Source organism: Aedes aegypti, chromosome 2 (assembly GCF_002204515.2).
Source record: "Aedes aegypti strain LVP_AGWG chromosome 2, AaegL5.0 Primary Assembly, whole genome shotgun sequence".
Lineage (NCBI taxonomy): Eukaryota > Metazoa > Arthropoda > Insecta > Diptera > Culicidae > Aedes > Aedes aegypti.
This window is the reverse complement of record NC_035108.1, coordinates 3,863,811-3,889,495: the sequence shown is the minus strand read 5'-3', so window position 1 is coordinate 3,889,495 and position 25,685 is coordinate 3,863,811. Positions and strand designations below refer to the sequence as shown.

Genomic DNA, 25,685 nt, shown 5'->3' with positions numbered 1-25,685 from the left:
GGACCGGAGAACAAAAAGACGGAGGGAAAGAGCTGGACTACATACATACAATGTACAAAACCTCCCAAACCGCGATGAGTAGCAACAATCGACGGCTAAAACTCGGGCACAGAAGCTCTACAAGAAGATGCTGACAAAATATGGCTGCTGTGTGATGGACGACGAAACGTATATAAGCCGATTTTAAGCAAATTCCGGGGTTGGAGTTTTTTTACCGGCAAGAGCAAGTTCGATGTGGACGACAAATTTAAGAAGAAGAAAAGGTCGAAGTTCGCCTCCAAATATCTCATTTGGCAGGCCAGTATGTGAGTGGTATGAGGCCAATTCTGTCCATTTTGTTCCAAAGGACATGAATCCGCCAAACTGTCCGGAGCTGCGCCCGGTGGAGCAGTACTGAGCAATAATGAAGCGGAAACTTCGGAAGAGCAAGAAGACAGTCAAAGACGAGAAGGACATGTTAATGAAATGAAAAAAAAAAAAAAACTGAGAAACTGGTACCGGATGACACTGTAAAGACTTTGATGGAGGGCATCAAGCGAAAATGCCTTCAATTTTGCACTCAAGGCTCCATCGATTAACTTTTCTTTTGGTTTTTGAAGTAAATATATGTATAAAACTACCCTAAAATTTTGGTTTGATTCTGAACATTATAAGATAATTGGCATGACATTTTCGGTGTCGCAATAATTTTGTGTTCGCCTTCCATATAAACAAATACACTTCAACCTCTTTTGATGATTATCATTAGCTGATCGATAAATTAATCCGTCGTTAAAATGAAACTATACCAAATAAGTGATTTCTGTTTAGCTATACACTAAACTCGATATGTGGTGAAAAGAGTTGACACAGGGTGTCTACTCATTTACAGAAATGAAATTCCCTGAGATTTCCAGGTTTTTCCAGGTTTAATAAAAAGATTCCAAATTCTGGAAATTCTCCAAGAAATATAAATGATTGATGGATAGTTCATTTCACATAACTAAAAACTTATTTAAAAAAGGTGTTTCAAAGCACTTAAACAAAAAATAATCAAATTAACATAAAACATATAAGTATTTTTCATTTTAATAAACAAAAATTTTATTTTCAGTTTTTTTAAACGTGTAAACAACATTAGAAAAAATAATTAAAAATTTGGGAATTTTTATGTGATTTCCATAAAAAATAATTATTCTGAAAGTGCCTTCAATCATCAAAATCAGATGTAGAAAATAGTCTATTCGAACCTAAGGGAAAAACCTTTCCCCTAAAATGGAATTCTGAATCATGGATATCAGCGATACACCTAATTTCTTTAGAGGGCCTTTTGTATTTTTTTTTCCAAGGTGATATCTTGGGGAAATCGGGTCTGATAGCGTTTGATTTAGAATTCAGAGAATTTTAGATACCTCTCGTCTGAAAAAAAAAACAAAAAGGGACGAGACGACTAAAAATATAATAAAAAACAACATGAACCACGTCATGAAATTTTGGTTTCTCATTTGAACAGACATTTCTCTAAGAATAATTCTAAGGAGTCCCTTGACATTACGACAAGTATTACTGCTCGTTTTACCGTCGATTTCTTTCACATATAACTTCAACAATCTCTTCAGGAGTTTGTTTTGTGATTTTTCATGAACTTCATAAGAAATTCTACCAAGGATTTAGTTTTTGATACCTTCAAGAATTCAATCGGGAGTTTTTCTGAGGATAACCATAGAAACTACTTCGATGTTTCCATTAGGAATTCCTTCATACCTTTGGAGACATTTTCAAAGGAAGTCTCATGTTCTCAAGAAATATATCCATTGATTTCCCTAGGACTTTCTCCGACATTCCCGTTTAGAGCATCTTCAAAATTCAAAATTCATTCAGAAATTCCTGTATTATTTTAATTTTCCAAAGAAATCTCTAAAAAATCCAGTCGTTCTTCTAGAGATGTCTCCATGGAAATGTCAAGGATTTAGAAGGATATGTTGAGAAAAATCCGCGTGGAAGAAAATTTCTGTGCGAGTCCTAATATGCCTTGATGAATTCTTACGAAGATCTCTGAAAGAACTTATGCATTCTTGATGAAATTATTCTCAAAATTTTCTTAACAAAATGCTAATATAACTGAAAAAAAAACCTCGAATCACTGAATATTGCCCTTACAAAATTTTTTAAAGAAATTCGAAGAGACTCCCTGAAGAAATTTAAGTACCGTAAAACGGGGTAACTTTGATAATACGGGTAACTTTGATAATGCGAGACTCTCAACATACTAAACGAAATAACAAAGTTCCTGTTAATCTGATAAGCAAAACGAATGCATAAGTAAAGAGTATTAGTATGACACTTTATGTTAAAGCTATTTCCGTTGGAATCAAGTACATCTGAGGATTTATATGCATATATGGAAAATTTATAAGATTTTAGCAATTTTGAAATGCTCTCAAACAATCTGTTCGACGATCACTATTTGATGAAGTCATAATGAATTCGTCCCTTATACTTGATAGCCTAGTTATAGTAGAACTCGAATTCGGTCTCAAGACTTTTAGCGAATACTAGTTTTACAAACTGGGACCATTTTTGTAATCTAAGTCTGAAATTTCCATATAGCGTTAAACGCCTAAAGAGCCTAAAGATATGGCACGCCCTACAAATGTTCTGTAATTCATTCAATTTTGTTCGAGTGATGGTGCATTATCAAAGTTACCCCAAAACAGAAAACCGACTTTCGGTTATATGAAAAATTATAAATCCATTAAGAATTAATATTTTGGAAATCTATCAATTGCAATCAGTAGTTAGGATACCAGTACTTGTTTTAAAAATATGAATTGAAATTCTTTGAAACAGCATGCATAAATATTCAAGTTTTCTTCTAAAAAACTATCAAAGTTACCCCGTTTTACGGTATGAACAATTAGAAAAATACACAAGTTAGAATAGCTAACCTATGTGGAACCTTCAATGAAGTTTTGAAGAATCCACAGAGTTTGGAAATATTTTTTGAAAAATTATTAGACTAAAGTTTGAACCACCGCAATAACATTTTGATGAAATGCTGGAGATATTCTGAGAGAAATTTCTGGAGAAACTTAATGAGGAAATCCAGGTCGATTTTTTTGAGGAATTCTTGGAAAAGTTCATAAAAGATTTCATCGGATTAAGGTGAAACAGTTTGGAATCAACTTCTAAGATTGCACTAAAACTTCAAAGGCACAAATCTCGCGAAGAAAGCATTTCACAACAGCGCACTTTTTATTTTGGCTTGGTGCACTGGTAGAAAGCTTAAAATAAGAAGATCAGGAACGTCTGCCCACTATTTCTCCAGGTTTGTGCCTTTGAAAACGTGAGTAGGGGGAGAAGTCGGCCATTCTGCCGGCCATCTTTCGATTCCGAGATGTTTCACCTGAATTATTGTAGGATTTCTTGCAAAAACATCGAAATTATGGAATGAACCTTTGTGCAAAGAATGAATCTCCTATAACTAACAACTGGAAAAATCGTTGAATGAATCAGTGGAAAAAGATTTGGAGGAAATCCAGGATTGATAATCGCTGTCTTTTTTTTTTTTCAGAGTAATCTATGTGAAAATTACTTGAGGTAATAATGTTGCAGTTCTCTACGATTTTCATTCATTCATTTAAGCATCACTTGAAAAATTGCTGGCAGCATCCCTGGAGACGCTCATAATGGTATTTCAGAAAGAATCACTATCTGAAGCATTCCTTGAAATTTCTTCCAGAACTTGTGGAATAGTCGAAAAACATTTTTGTAAATAAATTTCGAATGTTTCCCACCAAGTTTCATATGCTTATGAACGACACCCAACTGTAAATGGGAACTGTACTTGCCTTTACCAACTTTGCAATCATAAATTTATGTTTTATGTTGGATAAATAAAATCTTTATTAAAAAATTAGGACTTAATATTTTTAGTAGCGTCTTGATAGCGGCGCAGCCGAAAATTTTTATGATTGAGAAGATTTTCTGTCACGAAAAGGACATATCCTACCTTGTTTTACAGATCCAAAATAATTTCCCTGATTATAGCCGAAATTCCCTGAGAATTCCAGGTTTTTTCCAGGTTGAATAAAATTCCCTGAGAATTCCAGGTTTTCCAGGTTTTTCCGGGTAGTAGACACCCTGTGGCAGCTCTTTTTGCGACAGAGTTTTTTCTACAACGCATTCAGGCCGGTCATAAAAATATGTGTAGTTTCAAAAATCTTAAGAGGAATGCGATACGCAGGTCTCAAGAGTATTTTTAATTGGAAAACGGTCAAGAAGAATTTCACCAAGAATTCGCTTGCGAGCTCGTCAGACTTTACGGATTCGTTGAGGCGTTTTTGTAGCTCATTTATACAATTTTATGGCGATTTTACTTCGAGTAAAATTTAGTAACTATTTGCTATCTACCATTGTTTCCCTCACATTTTCTGAAGAATCTTATTCGATAAAATTGTTGGGACATTTCTGAATATTTTTTTTGACAATAAATCATGTTAAAAATAGTATAATGAAAGGGGCCCAAATAACCGTAGCGGTAAACGTGCAGGGGGTCATGGGTTCTCGAATCTCGCCGGTCAAGGATCTTTTAGTAATGTAAATTTTCTTGTCTTCCCAGGACATAGTACATCTTCGTAGCTACCACATGATAGGTATACGAATTGACAATAATTGACACATAAGGTTCTTAGTTAATAACTGTGGAAGTGCTCATAAGAACACTAACCTGGTAATGAGGCTCTGCCCCAGTTGGGACTAATTCGATTTGTACTAATTCGATCCCACGACTCCCCAGTACACTAGACAAGGTGCGTTAACCAACTATGCCACAGAAAGAATGAAAATGTAAAATCAGGCTTAAGTTAAGCTTAGTATTTTGAATGGATTGTTTAGCAAAAGCCTTGCCATAGGATGGCGCGTATTTGTCTTTAGCAAGAGTAAATTATTTGATGAAATAGAAGCAATGAAAGCGATGATGATAAATACAAATCAAGCAATTATAAAGCAATAACTAAAGTATAAAAAATTAGTAACAAAAAAGAACAAATTTGAACTATTACCAGACTAAAACCCGTTCAACCAGCGCTATCATTTAGAGCTTGTAATATAAAAGTAGTAGTAGTTGCAGTAGCAGTGTTAGCCTCGACAGTACACTATTCTACCATCCCCCTATCGGAGCAATTCCAGCTTTATTTCAACGTCCAAGCTCCCATAGGTTGCTGCAAGAGTATATGGAACAGAGCATTCACACAACACACACAGTGATTGACGGTTATGAAGGAATTTTGACAGGCGATACGGATATATTCGTCGATATTGCAGATGTGTATAATGTGGAAGATGTCGATATTGATTGAGGGCAGCATGGAATAGAGAAAGAGCAGACAGAGATAATGGTGAATAGATTGATAAATGACACTAATGATTTCTCGGGCGATACGTTTGTCCTAACGATTGTGTGTCTGTTTTGCCAGTTGATTTAGCACGTTCTACGGGAAGATGGACAAAGGGAGGTCGAAAATTACTCACATGACTGGTTTTTGAATTGTCAGTATCGTAAGGACCTTCGTCACCGAAACCGAAATCATAGAGGTCGCTCAATTCCGACTGATGATTATATATTGGGGGCGGATGGGAAGGGGGAGCTATTCTGGGATTGGTAATGGTTTCCAGAGGGGCATTTGCATTGCTAGGTTGCTTGCCAATGTAAGTTGTTGGGAGGAAATTGGGATTATACATTTCAGCATCGCGATCATCGATAGCCATTCCGCTATCGACCGGATGATTGTTATTATCGTAATCAGTGAATTCGCGTGGGGTGGGGTTGTTATTGTTAGTATCAGAATCATCGGTCACATCATCGGTTAGTCCAAACGAGGAAATATTGTTAGAAGAATGGCCCATTCCAGTGCTACAGTTTTGCTCAGCAAACTTTACGAATGGCATACAGACAGTAGTGACAAAAGTTTGTAGTGTTAGTCGTTGTTGGTTTATTTCATTGCCGCTCGCAATTTGCTTTACGACCAAGTCAATAGAAGAATACTTACTTGCGCCGCAGTAGCAGGATTAACTGGTGCCCACGGATCCTGATTGAGCGTCACTGGGAACGGCGACTGTTTCAGCTGATTTATGGACGGAACCTAAAGCATAAGAAGGCGAATGGTCAGTAAATTGTACTTCAAAAGGGCGTTCTTTTTCCAACCTGTGGTTGATTCTGTTGGAACAGGTTTTTCTGCACAGGCGCTGCATCACCGAAGGGATTGTAGGCTGGCGCTCCAGGCGCTCCTGCCCCCGGTGCCGTCGTCACCGGTTTGATGAGGTTATCCAGATTGACCAGCGAGGAGTTTTCGCCGAGGAACGAGGCAGGTGTTTTCTTCGTTGTCGTCGCTGTTGCCGAGGGAGTTGAATTGCTGGCTGAACTGGAGGTGTTGCTCGACGATAGCGGGTCCAGGTCGTCCAGTAACGATACTGAAACGAAGTTGAACGGTTGAGTATTGTGAAAACACTATAGAATCATTTGGAGACTTACAACCATTGTTGTTAAGATTGTTGTTGACTGCATTGCTGTTATTACTCCTTTTGGTGATTATATCAAACTCATCGAGGTCCGAGGCTGGCGAGGTAATAGCTCCCACTGGGGATGGTCGATGTGCAGGCAGCTGTAAAAAAACTCAAATTCAGGTGAAACTATTCATAAAAAAACGAAGAGTAACTCACCGGGAAAGCTCCATCTCCCACTGGTGCCCATGGATCTTGTTTGGCTGGATTTGAGCTAGGAGCCTGCCAAGGATCAGCCGTAGGCACTGGTGTAGTTCTTTTAGCCTGCCACGGTTCACTCTGGAAGTATAGTAGAAGTTATTAATCTATTCTCAATCCAAATATCACACCCGATAAGTACCGCACTGGGAGCAGACGTCTTAAGCCACGGATCGACGTTTCCATTTGTTCCAGCGGGGGCTATCGCTCCGGCACCGGTTCCATTCTGGAGCCAACCTTCCACAGATGAGCCCGATGTGACCGAGGGTGAGTGAGTTCGCGCCGGAGCCCAAGCATCCAATCCGACGCCGGCGGCTGCCACCGGTGGTCTCGATGCGGGTGGTGGAAGTGCCGAAGCACTGTTCAGCCAGGGATCGACCACCGGCGGAGAGGACGTCCGTGACCATGGGTCAGAAGTCTAAAAAGTTAAAAACCATGAAATAGTTATCTATGTCACTTAAAAAAAACTGCATTGCACTTGATCTAGAGCAGGCCTGTCCAAACTTTTTAAAACGTGGGCCAAATATCTAAAACAATATTATGCGAAAGTTTCCCCCGAAGATATCGAAAAAGAGATAATTATTTCAGAGCATTTTGCTCAGATTCTGCGAGAATGATTTCCAAGATTCAATGATTCATGGTTTTATATGATTCTGGAAAACCGAAGCATTCTGTTAGAATACAATCATATTACGAGAGAATCATGCCATAGATTTTGCAGAAATCCTGTTCAGGATTCCGTGAAAAACGTGATTCGAACTCCGACATGATCTCTTAAGATTATTTTAAAAATCATGTGCTGCAGCATGGAATCTGTGAGAATGCTTCTCAGACTTTTGTTAGAAACCCACATAGGATAATGTGAAAAATCTGCCCAGGATTTTATGAGAATTATGTTTCAGTCTAGGTTAGGATTGAGAGTAGAGGTACCAACGGCAGTGTGAAGAGTCGGGGCAAAATTGACACCCCCTCTCCTGTATCTTTGCATATCGAATAATTGATTATGTTAGATGAAACAATATTTCAGTTGATTGACAAAAGACCTACTCTTCGATTAGAATGTCAGTAAACATGTTATTATTATTGATTTTAAATCAAGAAATTGGACATGATAATATTAACGAAAAATATACGCATGTTAGGGATAGAAGAACCTTCTAGTTCCAAAAATATATCGTTCTGTACAAAAATTAGATTAGGTTTTTCTTTTCAAATATAAATAATTAAACGAGACTACAATATTTGGATATCAATCAAAACTATATCCTTCGAAAGTTTATCCAAGCTACATTTGAATGCACATACATTAGTGTGATAGCGGCCCGTAACGATCGTAAGAAGCATTGCGACTGTTATTAGCAAGTGGACGAAAGAAAATCAGCATTATATCAGCATTTCCAGCTTGTAGATGAATCTCGAGATTTTTCAACCTTGGAACGGAGCTATCATCTACCTTAATCTTTCCTAAGATTTCGATTTGTAAAGCGGCGAAAAACCAAGAGCAAAAAGCCACTCAAATAAAGATAAATAACAATAATATAAATTTCGATTTGTAATAAGCATAAGCATAAGCATTGATGACCGTACAATTTGTAGTTGCTACTCCGTAATTGACCAGAGTAATCGAAGTTGCACAAGGAACCAAGAGATGTAGCTTGGGAGTAGCTTTCCATCTTCAATGTACACTTTCGAGAACTCTAAACATGAATAGATCAATAACGGCGCCGGAATGTTAGTGTGACACCCTTTTGTTACTAGAGACCAAGATCACCTCTGCATCTCCATGGTTGTCATGGGAAGGAGTTTTTAGTGGGGAGGAATCGTAGCTGCATGATCAGGATTCACCTTGGTAAGACCTGTGCTCTTGAAAATTTGAGGAAGCACTGCTCAGCAGAACGCGTGCAGAATAAACCGACTTTATCCATTATAGACACTTCTTTAAAAACTTCACTAATCGTTTCACCAGCCGAATCTAATAATTCACCAGCCGAATCTAATAATTTGCGGAGACAATAAAAGCGTGACAGATCAATTTTAAACCTTTCCTAAGTTTTTGATTTGTAATCAGTAAAAACAGACTTGCTTCTCTGGAAATTCAGGTGCTCTTTGAAGCTCATAAAACTCCGATAAATGCTGAAGCGACTAAAAGATTTTTCAAGCATCGGATTTTGCATCAATCAGCTGTTTAAACGGTCTTCTTATGCCCACATATCTGCATGTATGTTTGACAAACTTCTCGTCTAAAACCTGCAGTATATTTATCAGAAAAAGCGAGAAAATTTCGCTTTTATAAAACTCTTCGGGGGTCTTAAAATTATAAAGCCACAATTTAGAGGAACACTACTGTGAGTGATCGTACGACTTGATGTTTTTGTTTTTTTTTTCACACAAAATGGTCAAATTTGTACTTGATATTTTTTATGTATTATTTTTGATTAAAATTATAAAACACTGTGAGCTCAAAACGGCATGAATTTCAAAGAGTTTTGGACAAAAAGAAATAAACTATTTGTTGAAATTCCCAAAATACCATCCACTATAATACCACCATCCACTGCAATGCTGTCACAATGTTAAATCCCATATTTCCAGTGGCGCCTTTGTTTTGATACGGTGAGCACTGACAAAAACTACCTTCAATGATCCATTGATGGGAAGTTCATTTCCATAAAAGAGCAATGTTCGGTGTAGCCTACCCATGACTCATTTGTGTGTGATAGTTGTGACTCCGATTATGGAACTTCATATCACCTGATATGTAACTGTCCAGTTTTTTCGCAAATGCGATTCCAATTACTTGGTAAACACTTATTAAGTGAAACTGAATTCAGAAGCCTGAATCTTCAGGACATTCTGTTATTTTTAACCCGCTGTGGTAATGAGCTATAGGCTCTCTACGCTCATGCGTTTTGCAGTGCCATTTTTAGGGCGCTGTTCGAACCCATTGTGGTATGGAGCTACATGCTCTCATTTCGCTTATGCGATTTTCCCTCTTCAAGGGACCCCACTCCTATTTCCTCCCATCTTTCCCTTCCCTTTCCTCTCCCATCGGGTAGATGATGAAATAGGCTCAAATATGGCGATGGCACAAATCTCCCAACTGGTGGGGAACGTGCCTTTGGAGCCGGCCTTCTGATACCTACCTACCCATTACCGTCTAACAATACCTTCGGGATTGTGCGTTATATATGGTCCGTGGCTGGTTCCTGAAGAAATTCTTATTTTGATGAAAATAATAAATATTGGATCCTAGGAGAGATCTATTTAACTGGAACGATATGTCCAAAAACATTTTATTGTTCTTTTATGAAAAGAAAATTATGAAAATGAAAATTTTTCGACATAAATCCAAATCAATGTTTTGACCAAGAGCTAATGAAGAATATAACAAAAATCTGGCCAAGAATATCTAAAGCACCTCGATATTTATTTATCCATCAAAGGGCTTACCATAAATTTATAAATAGTCTTACAAATAAACTTCTTTGTTGGGAATGATTGGAAGAATACGCTATTGATCTGCTTAAATCCATACAAAATCTCTTAAGGGTCATACATCAAGGACTAGCCAAATTAGTTCATAAAAAGCTTCACCTAGAATCAGTATCATCAATAACCGCTAAAAATCTGCCAACGGAATTCATAATGAATCTGTTCATGACTTCAGTAGATCTCCCAAGAAATTTTCCAAATATTTTTTTGGCTCAACTTTTCGTCAATCTCTACAAATATACTAAAGGTTGGTAAATGGCTGGGCATGGCGTACCATTGGTACCTCGCGTACCTGAAGGAATAAAATAGACCCCTCTGTGCGGTCCTTAGCCTCTTGCCCAGCAACTCCTATCCCTACCTCCTCGCGGTACTGGCCGGGGTACGAGTAACCTTAGGGAAGATCGGGTAACCAACCCCCGGTGGGAACTTTGGTCGTATGCTGACAGGGAAGGGGGGGTTTGCTTTTGCTTTTGCTTCTGCAAACCTTGAGCGTCTGTACTCCATGTTAGGAGCGGCTCACAACAGCGTCTGTTTCCCATGTCAGGGGCGGCTGATCATCGTCCGAGTGCCAGAGAAGGACTCTAAGCTAAACTGCGCACTATGGTCCTCCGAACATTTAGGGGGAATGGTCCTCCGGAAATCTAGGGGGTTGGTGTCAGGCCCTGCAAGCCAGCCGTAAAAAAATCAAGCAACGAATAATCAACGAGAGAATACGAACCGGGACAATCGGCGAAGACCACAGCGACGTAAAGGGACTAGCGATTGGAAGCTCGGTACGTGGAACTGTAAATCTCTCAACTTCATCGGGAGCACACGCATACTCGCCGACGTACTGAAGGACCGTGGATTCGGCATCGTAGCGTTGCAGGAAGTGTGTTGGAAGGGATCAATGGTGCGAACGTTTAGAGGTAACCATACCATCTACCAGAGCTGCGGCAACACACACGAGCTGGGAACAGCTTTTATAGTGATGGGTGATTTGCAGAGGCGCGTGATCGGGTGGTGGCCGATCAATGAGAGAATGTGCAAGTTGAGGATCAAAGGCCGGTTCTTCAACTTCAGCATAATAAACGTGCACAGCCCTCACTCCGGAAGCACTGATGATGATAAAGACGCTTTTTACGCGCAGCTTGAACGCGAGTACGACAGTTGCCCAAGCCACGACGTCAAAATCATCATAGGAGATCTAAACGCTCAGGTTGGCCAGGAGGAGGAATTCAGACCGACGATTGGAAAGTTCAGCGCCCACCGGCTGACGAACGAAAACGGCCTACGACTAATTGATTTTGCCGCCTCCAAGAATATGGCCATTCGTAGTACCTACTTCCAGCACAGCCTTCCGTACCGATACACCTGGAGATCACCACAGCAGACAGAATCGCAAATCGACCACGTTCTGATTGATGGTCGGCACTTCTCCGACATAATCGACGTCAGGACCTATCGTGGCGCTAACATCGACTCTGACCACTATCTGGTGATGGTCAAACTGCGCCCAAAACTCTCCGTCGTTAACAACGTACGGTACCGACGGCCGCCCCGGTATGACCTAGAGCGGCTCAAGCAACCGGATGTCGCAGCGGCATACGCGCAGCAACTCGAGGCTGCATTACCGGATGAGGGTGAGCTGGACGAAGCCCCTCTTGAGGACTGCTGGAGAACAGTAAAAGCAGCCATCAACGATGCAGCTGAGAGCAACGTCGGGTACGTGGGACGGAGACGACGGAACGATTGGTTCGACGAGGAGTGCCAGGAGGTTTTGAAGGAGAAGAATGCAGCGCGGGCGGTCATGCTGCAGCAAGGGACCCGGCAGAACGTGGAACGCTATAAACAGAAACGGCAACAGCAGACCCGCCTCTTTCGGGAGAAAAAACGCCGCCTGGAGGAGACGGAGTGCGAGGAGATGGAACAGCTGTGCCGGTCTCAGGAAACGCGTAGGTTCTATCAGAAGCTCAACGCATCCCGCAACTGCTTCGTGCCGCGAGCCGAGATGTGCAGGGATAAGGATGGGAGCATTCTGACGGACGAGCGTGAGGTGATCGAAAGGTGGAAGCAGCACTTCGACGAGCACCTGAATGGTGCTGAGAGCACAGGCAATGAAGGACGGGACAACGGAGGAAATGCCTTCGTCAGTACTGCGGAAGATGGAAACCAACCAGCCCCCACTTTGAGGGAGGTTAAGGATGCCATTCACCAGCTCAAGAACAATAAAGCTGCTGGTAAGGATGGTATCGGAGCTGAACTCATAAAGATGGGTCCGGAAAGGCTGGCCATTTGTCTGCACCGGCTGATAGGCACAATCTGGGAAACAGAACAGCTACCGGAGGAGTGGAAGGAAGGGGTAATCTGCCCCATCTACAAGAAAGGCGACAAGTTAGACTGTGAGAACTTTCGAGCGATCACCATTCTAAATGCGGCCTACAAAGTATTATCCCAGATCATCTTCCGTCGTTTGTCACCCGTAGTAAACGAGTTCGTGGGAAGTTATCAAGCCGGCTTCGTTGACGGCCGATCGACAACGGACCAGATCTTTACTGTACGGCAAATCCTCCAAAAATGTCGTGAATACCAGGTCCCAACGCATCACCTTTTCATCGATTTCAAGGCGGCATACGACAGTATCGACCGCGTAGAGCTATGGAAAATCATGGACGAGAACAGCTTTCCCGGGAAGCTCACGAGACTGATAAGAGCGACGATGGAAGGTGTGCAAAATTGTGTGAAGGTTTCAGGCGAACACTCCAGTTCGTTTGGATCCCACCGGGGACTACGACAAGGTGATGGACTTTCGTGCCTGTTGTTCAATATTGCGCTAGAAGGTGTTATGCGGAGAGCCGGGCTTAACAGCCGGGGTACGATTTTTACGAGATCCAGTCAATTTGTTTGCTTCGCGGATGATATGGACATCGTCGGCCGAACATTTGAAAAGGTGGCAGACCTGTACACCCGCCTGAAACGCGAGGCAGCAAAAGTTGGACTGGTGGTGAATGCGGCCAAGACAAAGTACATGCTAGCTGGTGGGGCCGAGCGCGACAGGGCTCGCCTAGGTAGCAGTGTTACGATAGACGGGGATACGTTCGAGGTGGTCGACGAGTTCGTCTACCTTGGATCCTTGCTGACGGCTGACAATAACGTTAGCCGTGAAATACGGAGGCGCATCATCAGTGGAAGTCGGGCCTACTATGGCCTCCAGAAGAAGCTGCGGTCAAAAAAGATTCACGCCCGCACCAAATGTACCATGTACAAAACGCTCATAAGGCCGGTAGTCCTCTACGGGCATGAAACGTGGACGATGCTCGAGGAGGACCTGCAAGCACTTGGAGTCTTCGAACGTCGGGTGCTTAGGACGATCTTCGGCGGTGTGCAGGAGAACGGTGTGTGGCGGCGAAGGATGAACCACGAGCTCGCCCAACTCTACGGCGAACCCAGTATCCAGAAGGTGGCCAAAGCTGGAAGGATACGATGGGCAGGGCATGTTGCAAGAATGCCGGACAGCAACCCTGCAAAGATGGTGTTCGCTTCGGATCCGGTTGGTACAAGAAGGCGTGGAGCGCAGCGAGCTAGGTGGGCGGATCAAGTGCGTATCGATTTGGCGAGCGTGGGGCAGAACCGAGGATGGAGAGATGCGGCCACGAACCGAGTATTGTGGCGTGAAATTGTTGATTCAGTGTTATCTGTGTAGATGTTAACTAAATAAATGAATACTAAAAATTTAAAGCAAAATCAGTCAAGAATCTTTAATAGAATATATGAAAAACCTCATTAGCAATCCACTCATAAACTTTTCAGTTCAGTTTTCTAAATCTAACAAACATATCACCAAAACTTTGTCAGGAATCCTTGAGTCTCCTACTAGCAATGTTTCAATAATCTTAATCGTTAACTATCTCTACCAACTTACCAAAAGTTAGTTATGATGCGAAGTACGAGTTGACAGACAGTTGGGCAACCCCTGGAAAAAATTCTAATTTCACCTATAGAGCTTGAATTTGATACAAACTGGTATTCTTATGTTTGAAATACATAATCACCCGGCGTGTTCTCCAAATTCCCGAGTATTTCGTATTTTACTCGGTCATTTGTAATTCCCGAGTTTTTCCCGGATGCATAATGCTGTTAATACATCTTACTGCTCCGGTGTTTTCGGAATTATTGCGCCATTGCAAGACTGTCAACATTAGCAATTTCCTTTGTATTTCCATACTGCCCCATGTCCCCCAATTGCTATTATACCGTTAAAAAAATTTACTGAGAGGATTCTACATAAGACTTTGGCACAGATTCTAATCACTTCTTCCTGGATTGTGTAAAATGATAACTAAATTTAGCATATGATTCAATGAATTTAGGCTATTCCTAATAACTTGAGTTCAAGCATGATAGAAATTCAGTCTTGCGCCTGTCAAATAGTGCAGCACATGGAAAAGAAATTGTTCTTGTTCACTTGTAACATAGTTTCATCCTGTTCTGAACTCCTTAGTATCGTGAAGTAGAAAATAACGAAACTGAAATATTAGCATGCAATTTATTGGAAAGACGAAAGATTAGCCTCAATATATCCTATTTTCAAGTTGTCAGCGGGCTAGATATGAGAGTAATCTTCAAACTCATCGCGGGTCGCAATAAATGGAGTCACGGGATGAACGTTTGGCAGCCCTGATCCAGAGGATATCACTCGGGGAAGGGAGTAATCGATAACATACAGCAGACTGAGCCCTTTCCGGAACGTTCAATGACTAGACTTCAATTTACAAATTATTTTCATTGATTCAAATTTAAAAAGCATGTCTTCTATCATTACCTGTGGCCTCGATCCTCCGGCAACCGGTAATCCCCAGGGATCGGTACTCGTAGAAGGACCAGGCTGCTGTGATGGACTGGAAATACTGGCTGCCCCAAACGAAATGTCCAGCAAATCGACCAGGGCACTATCGGCTGGTTTAGTATCATGTCTGCAATTGATGGACGATAGTTAAGGCATAAAAAAAACCTCATAATATCTAAACAGTGCATACTTAAAATCCTGCTCACTCTGGCTCAGTGCCAACTGCAACCGCACATCATCGCTTCTTCGTTTTTGTTCTTCCTGCTCGGCCTCTTCGCGCGACATAGCCATGGCCAGCTGAAGCTGCAGTTCTTCCTCTCCCACCGTCTGCGGCCTGACAAATTCGATTTCCGACACCGGCCGACCGGTTGGTTCTCCTTCGCCCCAGTTCGGAGGCTGCAGTCAAAATTCTACGTTCGAAAAAGAATATTCTACCAAACCAACACCGAATCTATACTTACGCGAGCATCTCTGGTGGTTGGCCCATCGATGGAACCATCGGAACCGAATCCACTGGCCGTCCGGGCGAAGCGTTCCTTTGCCTTCAACGCCCTCGCACGTTCATTTTTCAACCGTTCGTCGTCTTTCAGCAGCGACACCAACTGTTTGGCCTTTTCTCGCACGTGCATTCCCTGGTCTTTGCCCTCTTCCACGTATTGGAAATCCTTTAGCGTCTGGATGGCGTATATGTTTTCCTTGCATTGTTGTGCCACCTTTTCGGTGCCTGTTTTGATGAGATACTCCAGCAGCAGCAGTGCCTTGTAAACGTGGCGCCAATTTTTGCCATGGTCGTTGGTTCGCTTCCAAATCATTTGCATAATCTCCGAGAAGGCTACCACGTTGTATGTTAGATCGGCAATTTCTGCCATAATGGTCGACGAGGGACCCCATGGATCGTTGGAGGTCGCCTCCCGCACTTTGACCTTGAAGAAGAAAACGGCTGGATTTACTGAGGGCAGACAGACAATGCGAAGTGAAACTCTTACCTGAGCATCAGAATAGTTGTGTGCAAGATTTTTGATGTTTCGCCGTATGCCAGCGACATTCATTTGCGTGTCGTTTCGTTTCACTGCAACGAGCAAATAGTGAGAATGTTAAAGAAAGCTTAACCTTCAAACACACATTAAGATTTTGTTATTATCATGTATTAGGTAGTAGAAAAAGGGAAAAGCTGAACAATAATAACAAAGCTATTGAATTTACGTCAGTGATTTGAAAGTATTAGACTGAACTGACCAAATACACACTTAGGACATCTTCAGAAGGTTGGAAATCGTATAGCGAGCTACAATAATTATGTAACTCGTCATACGATTTGTAACACTGCTAAAAATAGCATTAGAGCAGTGGTTCTCAATATTTTTGAATTTTGAGAACCTTCAAACATCTCATGGACCTCTAAAAATAATGTTCTTGAAATCAATGTTCATGGAAACCCGTCGATGATCTCACGATGATTTAAAAGATATACTAGGCAGGCACATGTAAACATCAAGTCTGTTATTAACCACAGATAATGCAATCATTTCGATGTGATTATTTGGAGGAGTCCATTAAGAGACTATTAAATAACAAGAATAGGGTAGCTTTCAGAATAACTCATGCTAAAATGAATTAAAAGTGCCAGGAATAAAATACGCCTTCCTACATTAAAACATTCCAACTTAAATCCTGTTAGCAACTCGTCAAGATATTCCCAAAAGTTAATTCAAGATTTCCTCAATGTATCCCCCACCTACTTTATCAAAAATCCGAGAAGATTTCGTCAAACAAAAATTCAAGTAATTTATCACCTTTAGGAACAGCGAATTATCGGCGTTGTGAAGAATTTGTTATCATCTAAATACAGCTCTTTTGCAAAACAAAAACTAGGTGAAAATTCCTCGCATTCATTCCGGAACCGGTTGCGAAACCCTGCCTTGGAGTATGGTTGCTCGTGCATATCCTTGCGATTCCCATGGGGTTCATGGAATTATGAAAGAAGTCTCCGCATTTTGGATATATTATTGGGATTTCCAAACAATTACATAAGTGTTCTCGTAAAGGAGTTTCTTCAGAATCCTTGCGGAAATTCTTTTTGATATGATACAACGAGGGACAAAACTTTAAGACTATCTCATTGAAAAAAGTCATAGTCGACAAAAACATAAAACCACTATTGAAAAAAGGACACTAACAAAAACAATGCCGTTCATGATTTCTTGTAGATTATTTCTTGCCATCTAGCAGTACACTGTTGTTTCCAGTGTAGATAACGGCTTGCAATATGTTCAATACGAATGAATTATACAGTTTCTTTGTTTTCCACCAGCACTATTTTAAGCTTCAAAAGATTTCCTGCACAAAATTGATTTATTTGTCTTATGATTATTTGTCACATGTTTTCGACCAAGCAAAGATCATAAAAGCAAAGGCGACTCGTAACCTCACTTTTTACTGTACTTTGAGATTTATCGTAATAACTCAACAATTTAATTATTTTGAATCGTTTTATGATTTTGAGAAACTAATTTGCTGCTGAACATTGTTAGTCGCTGTGAGTTCAAGGAATCATAATATTTTCACAAAATAATGCATGATATAGAAATAAATGAGATTTGCTCTGCATTTCGATAATAGGGTTCTACAGCGTTATCCCAATTGTTGTACCCAACGCTTGAGTGTAGGCCAGAAACACATGTTTATTCATTTTTTAAATGTTTTTCGTTCGTTTAAGCCCAAAAACTTTTATTTTTCATTTTTGGATATTTTGTCACACCCCACACTGGTTTAGAGCCCGAAAAACGTGCGTTTTTTGTTTTCGATGTCCAAACGTAATTTAAGAAGAGTGATGTATCCTGAAGAGTTCTAGGGTATTTCTTAAGCTTTATTATGGTATACAAATAATTGTGATCTGTCCACCTAGCAGTGCAGTATGAAAATATGTTTTTCTATATTTGCTCAAATCGAGTAGCAGTCTTTAGCAAACTTGTAGATAATGATAATTGTTTTTTTTTAACTCTTGAACAAACGTTTGTACAAAATTGGTGTCTTGAAAGAAAAATAATTCAAGACACCAATTTTGTACAAAGGTTTGTTCAAGAGTTACAGAGCATTTTGTATGAAATACTCCTAAAACCAATTTTTTTGAATAACTTTTTCCATAACGGTCTTAGCAAAAATGTTTATTCTAGAAAGTTGTCAACAATCGAAAAATCATTGTTTTAGTCGAAAACACCAACTTTCTTTCTCATCTTCTTTCAAGGTTATTAACAATTTTAGTTAAAAAAGCCACTTTTTATCTTAAAATTTCAAACCAAACAACTTCCATCTGAAGAATATTCTTTCAGGCTAATGATCAGTCATTGTTTCATTTTATTCCGTCGTGTTCCAATGCTAATTAGGAACTACTGTTCATGGACCCATTTAGAGCAAAAAATAAATAACATGAAAACATGCCCCATTTGATCAGCTGTCATTGAGATTTCATTCCTCTATTACGTACTTCAGAAATTATTTCCGAGACACCTCACTATTGTGACCGGTGGTTTTCCAAGTGAATGATTCTAGGGTTCTAGTCTTCGTTTTTGCGTTATTACTGCCTAACGTTCGTTGAAAGACTGATTTTTCTTTGACATGCATGTTAACTTTTCATTAATGCCTAAGGAAAGCCTTCTTTGTTTATGAGCTTTATATGCAACGGATTGCCATGCTCTATCCTTCTCAGCACTCACAAGATTACTTCTGCAAGTCCTCCAGGAAAACAAATTGAGACGTTTCCGAATGAAGCACTTAAGAAATTTATCCAGGAATACCTCCCAGGAATTGCCAAGGTCTTTAGAACGGAAATTCCATAAGAAATGTTAAACAAATCCTATATTAATCTCTAATGAAATATCTGTAGACATTCTCTTTACGAACTCTTGAAAAAATCCCTGAAAGAACTCCCTAGTTCCTGAGGTAGTAAAGGGGGTTTTCTAGATAAAATGAATTGCTAAGACATTTATTTGAAAAAAATCTCGCTTAACTTATGGTCTCGCCCTAAAATCCATTGGTAACCAAGTGTGTAGCTTGTTGTTACTGGGTTTTTGTCTTTGTACATTCATTTGTTTAGAAACAACGAGCTACATACTCGGTTACTAATGGCTTTTAGGGCGAAATCATAAATTATGCAAGAAATAATCAATGGAATCTCTGGATTTCCTGAAAGAATTACAGGAATCATTGGAATTTGCAGGTGTAAAACTTTAAATAAAATTTGGATGAATCTATGGATATTTATTTGGAAAATAACTCAAGAAATGTTTCGAAGAACTACAACTATAATTCACGGATGACATGTTGGATAAATTCCTAGAAAAAAAATCTGGAAGAATTCAATAAGGCATCTCAGTAATCTGATCGAATTTCTTAAGGAATTCCTTGAAAAACTCTTAATATAATTTCTGAAACTATCCCTGGAGTAATTTTGGAGCAATTCCTGAGACAAACGTTGATGAAATCATAAAGATATTGAAATTAAAATGATTCGAAGAAGAACTGGAATAATCGGTGTAGGAACTCCTTGAGGAATTCTTTTACACGCAACGAACTAGACTATCGAAATTCATGCATATTGCCTAATGCAATACGAAAGCTTTATGTAACGTTTCAGTATCACTCAACTTCAAGGCGTCGATAGGTGTATGGTGTACATGTATATCGTTCGCAAGGTTCTTGGTTCGATTCCAGGTTGCCGCAAAAATATCTTTTTATTTTGAAATTTTGGGTTCGTAAGGCAAATATATGAATTTTCTTTTGGCGGTGTTGCTATGTATTTCAATAGTCCAACTGCCTGAGTCTATTGACGAGTTCCTTCAAAAACTCTAGACTAAACCTATGAGGTTTTTTTTAAGGAATGTAGAAATCTTTGGAAGATCTGTTAAAGTAACTATTGAAGAAATCCGTGGAAGCATTGGTGAAAAAATCTCTAGAAGAAATCCTGGAATAGTATAGTATAGTATGATAATTTATAAAAGTAATTCCAGTGGATTGCGTTGGACTTCCTGGAACGAATTCTGAATTTATTCTTTAATTTATTCTTTTAAAATCTCATGAGGAATTTGTGGACGAATGCTAGAAATTTCTGGAGGAACGCCTGGAGCAGCTTCTGAGATTTTTCCAGAAGAAATCTTTGGAGAAATAACAAAAGGGAATTCCTGAGGCTTTTGCTTGAAGAATTAGAGGAGAAATTCTTGAATCGCGTAAGAGTTTGAACGAGACTCTATTGATCTTCCATAAGAAATAGATACTTTTTAGAGACTTGCGTTACAATGGAGACCAAGTATCTAAAAGGAAAGCTGCTATCAGCCCTAGAATAAAACTGATCGTTCTTAATAATCATGAGGCTTTGACTATGCTGGGTCCACAAGCACTTGGATTGGACTGTTATGCGAATATGGGCAGTATGTGGAGACGAACGATGAACCACGAGCTCGCCTAACTCTACGGCGTAGGAGTTTGAAGGTGGAAAAGTATGCCGGTCAAGTACTAGGATTGCCAAATGAAAACCTTTAAAGATGGAATTCACATCGAATTCGGTTGGAATAAGCAAAAGCGGAGCGCAGCAAGTAACTTGAACAAGCTTTTCTATACGAAATATGTTATGGCCAAGTACAAGCTCTTTTTCACCTTTGATAAAAACTCCTGCTGAGGTGAATCAAAAGTGCCAAGAATAGGATCCAGCTCGCTATCTTGTAGCAAGCCCCAAAGAATGTCTCGAAGAATTTTCTGTAGAATTCTCGCAGGAAACTCTTGACAAGTTCTCTGAAAACTTTTCTTAATGAATTGACGAGGCGATGCTCAACCAACATAAAGTGTACACATAGGATAAATGGGCCAAATGTATGCAGAAACAATGTTTTATATCCAGGGAAATCGAGGAAATTTCGCTTACAAAAAGATGATGCTGCAGCAGTAGAACCGGCAGGACGTTTAGTGACAAAAACATATGCAGACTCATATTTATTTGTGATAATAGAATGCTGCATATTAGAGAATAATGCGTATAAGACTTTGTGATGCAGACCGAAATATGACGAGATATCAATCAGTGGATAAACCTGAGCTGATTGAATGGTGGAACTATCACTACGATAAACACCTGAATGACACGGCGAAACTTAATTGAATGATACGACGGGCGAGCCGTATTTTGGACTAGCAAGATACAAGTAGGTAATGATCTTAAAGAGATGAGTTTCAAATGTAGTTACGCTACCATAATTGTGAAATATCTGTGCTCAAGCTTTATACCGTTTTGACTCATATTCCGAACACTTAAGGCCAACAGTGACTTCAAATGCATCTGATTGGCATACATTAGCTGATATTTTAGTAAAATGTAATTTCTTCGCAAAGTCAAACTGTTAGCTGTTGAGTGTACCAATAATATTGTTGATTTAATTAGTTTTACAGTTAACTCTCCTTTACTCGATATTGAAGGGACCATCGAGTTAGGGAGGTATCGAGTTACAGAACACAAATCTAAGCGATCTAAGGGACCATCGAGTTAGCTATGAAAACCAACTTTTACTATGGTTCTCTAACTCGATATCGAGATACGGAATATCGAGTAAGGGAGAGTTAACTGTAGTATTGTTTTACGTAAAAGTATGGAACAACATTTTGATTCAAATGCCGAACACTGTGTTAATCCTGTCTCATATTCCGAACACCTTGATTCAAATTTCGAACAGCACGAATAAATCGTACCGTTTTGTCTCAAATTCCGAACACTCGGTTTTTGTATGACGATTTGGTTGAAATGTTTCGCTGCAATATGTCACCAAATTATCAGAAAATGGCAGTCATTTGCAACTCAATTTAACGCCTTCAAATCTATTTTATATCTCGGGAGTAGTGATAATTCTCTAGTTTGAGGTCAGTAAAACTGACTAAAATAAATTTATTTGCGAAATTATTAATTTAAATACGTTTTATTCATGATGTTCGGATTTGAATCAAAGTGTTCGGAATATCAGACAGAATCAACAGTGTTCAGCATTTGAATCAAAATGTTGTTCCGAACTTTTACGTGTAAACAATACTAAACAAGTTTCAACATACAATTTTAACGGCACATTCAACAGCTAACAGTTAGACTTTGCAAAGAAATTAAAATTTACAAGAATATCAGTTAATTTATGGTTATTAGTTGCATATGAAGTCACCGTTGGGCTTAAATGTTCGGAATATGAGTCAAAACGGTATTCAAATTAATAATTTTGCAGATAAATTTATCTGAGGTTGTTCTACTGATCTCAAACTAGAGAATCATCACTACTCCCGCGGACAAATTATATTGGAGACGATAACATCTAATTCCAATTGACTGTCATTTCTTTGTTATTTGGTGACATATTTCAGCGAAACATTTCAACCAAATCGCCATACAAAAACCGAGTGTTCGGAATATGAGTCTGTTCGGAATTTGAGACAAAACAGTAACATAACAATGAGAAAAAATAATACAATAAATTTAGTAAAAACAAAAGTACGTTAGAACTTACTCGTGATGGAATGATTGTGCTGCTAAGGTCGTCTACTGGTTATGGGATGGCGCAAACGTTGTAGGTATTGTAGCTCTCTAGTGATTATTTAAGCTGCTAATGCTGCAGTTGATAGTGTTTGCTATACGGTACCAATAATACGATACACTCACGATTTTTCTGATTAGGTTATCAATTTTCTGATTTCGCTGTCACAGGAAACTTATTCTCTTCGGCTTAATTGTAACACTGATACACTACCACTCTGTAGCACACTGGAACGTATGTGGGTGGTTATTTATATGGGAATTGAAAAGAAAATAACACTCAGCTCAGTTTTCAACACGATTTCGGCACCTTAGTCATAACTGGCAAACAACTAAAAAGCAGAGAGGAGCACTTAACAGTCAACGGTAAAACATTGCGAGTCGTGTCACTGGAATTAGAGAAAGAAAAAAAAACATGGGAATATTGGAAATGTTATGCATGGTAGTATGGTTTTAGTATGAGTTTTATGGTCGTTATATTATTATTGGATTATTGTATCAAATAACGTGTAAAAAATTTATCAGATCTTCTAGAACCCTTTCGGAAATGCAGATTTTTTTCTCTAAACTTTCAGACATTTTAGGAGATTCTCAAACATTTTTAGTAGGATTTTTTTTCAAGTCCTTCATCAATCTCATAAATAAATGCATATACAGCCAACTCTCCATAACTCGATATTGAAGGGACCAACGAGTTACAGAACACAAAACCAGTGTAACTGCGATCCAAGGAACCATTGAGGTAGCCATGAAAACCGACATTAACTATAATTCTCCAACTCGATATTGAGATAACAAATATCGAGTAAAGGATTTTTTTTTATTTAAGAATTATTTTTCTTGGCATTACGATTCTCCTGAGAACTGAGCATCTTGGTATCATAAGAGCAAGAAGATTTTCCAGAAGATGGCATTTATTGACAATTTTTTTTTCCAGCGTATCATCCTAAAACATCATCTAGGGAATTTTTGCGGGAACTCAGGTGAATAGCCGCACTACTATTCAGCAAGACCATGGTTAGGGTGGCGGATTCGAATACCACCGATCGTCGGAGTATTCATTCAGGGCAATTCAAGGTGGTCATTTTTTCGACTTATTTGTCTCTTCATGCTCATGCAAAAGCAAAAACGGTAAAATGATAAAGAAACCCTTCAGGTCATGATTGTAGAAGTAGGGTAAATGATGGCTTCGGCACCCTGAGGGTATTTTCGGCAACACTAACTTATCGTCCTTGTTAGAATTTATCTACGGAACAAGGGTTACCTTCAATGTACTCAACATGTTCCTTGAACTATAATCTACCATATAAATCAAATTATTGACAAAAATATTATATAACATGGGTTTTATTATTAAATGAAATAAATGCTTACGAAATCATCGTCATTCGTGTGTTGCCGAACAGAACAACACAAGAACAGCTTAGGAAAAACTCACCACTTCGAAAGGTCCAATTCTCCACTCCAATGCCAATTTTTCCACAAAATCTACGCACCGATCACTTATGCACAATTAAACTTTTGATTGGTCTATAAGGCACTCGAAAATACTTAATTTTTATGCTTCAAATCACAAGTAAAAATTAATGAACTTTGTTTTCCTCGGCAATCACTTTTTATTACTTATTACAGGTTGCCAGAAAACCATATTCAATTGCGGTGTTCTTCACGATTTAAATTCACAGAAAAGATCGAACACAACTAATTAATTTATTGGAATTATGCAACAAAGCATGCATGGGTAATAATTGAGTCTCTCAATGCCTTCCTTATTTGAAGATTGTAGCGCATAAACTTCAAAATACTGAGAAACATATAAAATATACGTCTTTTAATAGGTTAACTATTTTGGCAACACTCCTGTTGTTCTACCAGGCAATCAGTGGATGATGTAATTGTGTCAAATCAAAAATGAGTAGATTTGAAAAGGGTCCCTTCTGATTTTCTCATACACTGAGAAGAATATGAACCTTAAAAAATAATTAGCTGATCGAACCATATTCGGAGAGTGATATTCAAAAACAAAAAAAAATCCTGGGACATCGCAATCGGATTTTTTTAATACATCCCAACCTCTTTTTACGACCGTTATCGGGGGGTCGTAAAAAAATCTGGGTAATAATTACGTTTTTGAAAAATGCAACGTCTATATGCGGAAATACTGATTCGAGATATTCGGCAAAGTTGAAGCATGGGTTGAGAACTTTCCAAAATGGCCGTTCAAGTTTTCATATTTTGGTAATAGATGGCAACACTGCTCGATTGTTATCAAAAGAGCCAATTTTATGGGGGTGTGATATGCAAATACCAAAAAATTTCAAAGATGACGGTACCGAATGTTCACCAAAGTTGAAGGAAGTGTTGCGTGCTATACAGTCGGCCGAATCACAAATGTTCATGTGGCTGGCAGCACTGTTCAAGAAGAATAAAGAAAAGATCAAAACCATAAAACTTGAGCGGAACAGAAAAATAGAATGCTTAGCAACATAGCAACACTCTTCAACTGTAATTCAGTTTTTTATGAAGGGTTCATAATTTTGTCGTAGCTGGCAACACTGCTTACGTGAAATTGCGTCACCAGCAGTACAAGTGTGCATGCAACTTTTGTTTTGCGGATATCTCAGGATCCTGACCACTTAGAAAGATGGCGTCTTCGGCAAAGTTATTCAGTAGCTCAAGGACTATCATTATTCTGGCCAAGTGGTTCGAGATTGGGCCACGAGGCGGCGCTAGTGAGCGTAGAATTTTTGTTTTGCGGATATCTCAGGATCCTGACCACTTAGAAAAATAGCGCCTTCGGCGAAGTTGTTCAGAAGCTCAAGCGCTATCATTATAAAAGCTATGCGATACAAAATTTTGCCAAGGGCTATCATTATTTTTTGTCAAGAGATATAAGGGTTTTCCTAGAAAGATGGCGCCTTCGGCAAAGTTATTCAGAAGCTCAAGTGCTATCATTATAAAAGCTATGCGATTCAAAATTTTGCCTCCTGGCGGCGCTAGTGAGCATGAAACTTTTGTTTTGCGGGATCCTGACTACATAGACATGGCGTCTTGGGAAAAGTTGAGCTTCTCAAC

At 39.3% G+C, this 25,685-nt stretch overlaps 1 protein-coding gene across 17 annotated transcripts in view; it reads right to left on the bottom strand.

The window, feature by feature from the left end:
• Window positions 1-25,685, bottom strand: part of LOC5571447 (epsin-1) — a 74,133-nt gene that overhangs the window by 10,537 nt on the left and 37,911 nt on the right. For 9 of the 17 annotated variants that reach the window (XM_021839773.1, XM_021839769.1, XM_021839770.1 and 6 more), the window contains 11 exons: window positions 22,585-22,999; window positions 16,042-16,124; window positions 15,517-15,978; window positions 15,246-15,451; window positions 15,032-15,182; window positions 6,881-7,156; window positions 6,700-6,819; window positions 6,512-6,641; window positions 6,185-6,450; window positions 6,030-6,122; window positions 5,512-5,913 (listed from right to left, as the gene is read on the bottom strand). In XM_021839773.1, coding sequence (XP_021695465.1) covers window positions 5,512-5,913; window positions 6,030-6,122; window positions 6,185-6,450; window positions 6,512-6,641; window positions 6,700-6,819; window positions 6,881-7,156; window positions 15,032-15,182; window positions 15,246-15,451; window positions 15,517-15,978; window positions 16,042-16,124; window position 22,585 — 2,190 coding nt within the window. In that variant the 5' untranslated portion in view covers window positions 22,586-22,999. Of the gene's footprint in view, window positions 1-5,042; window positions 5,202-5,511; window positions 5,914-6,029; window positions 6,123-6,184; window positions 6,451-6,511; window positions 6,642-6,699; window positions 6,820-6,880; window positions 7,157-15,031; window positions 15,183-15,245; window positions 15,452-15,516; window positions 15,979-16,041; window positions 16,125-22,584; window positions 23,000-25,685 lie in introns of all 17 variants that reach the window. The other 8 variants (XM_021839781.1, XM_021839783.1, XM_021839784.1 and 5 more) reach the window with 3 other exon arrangements.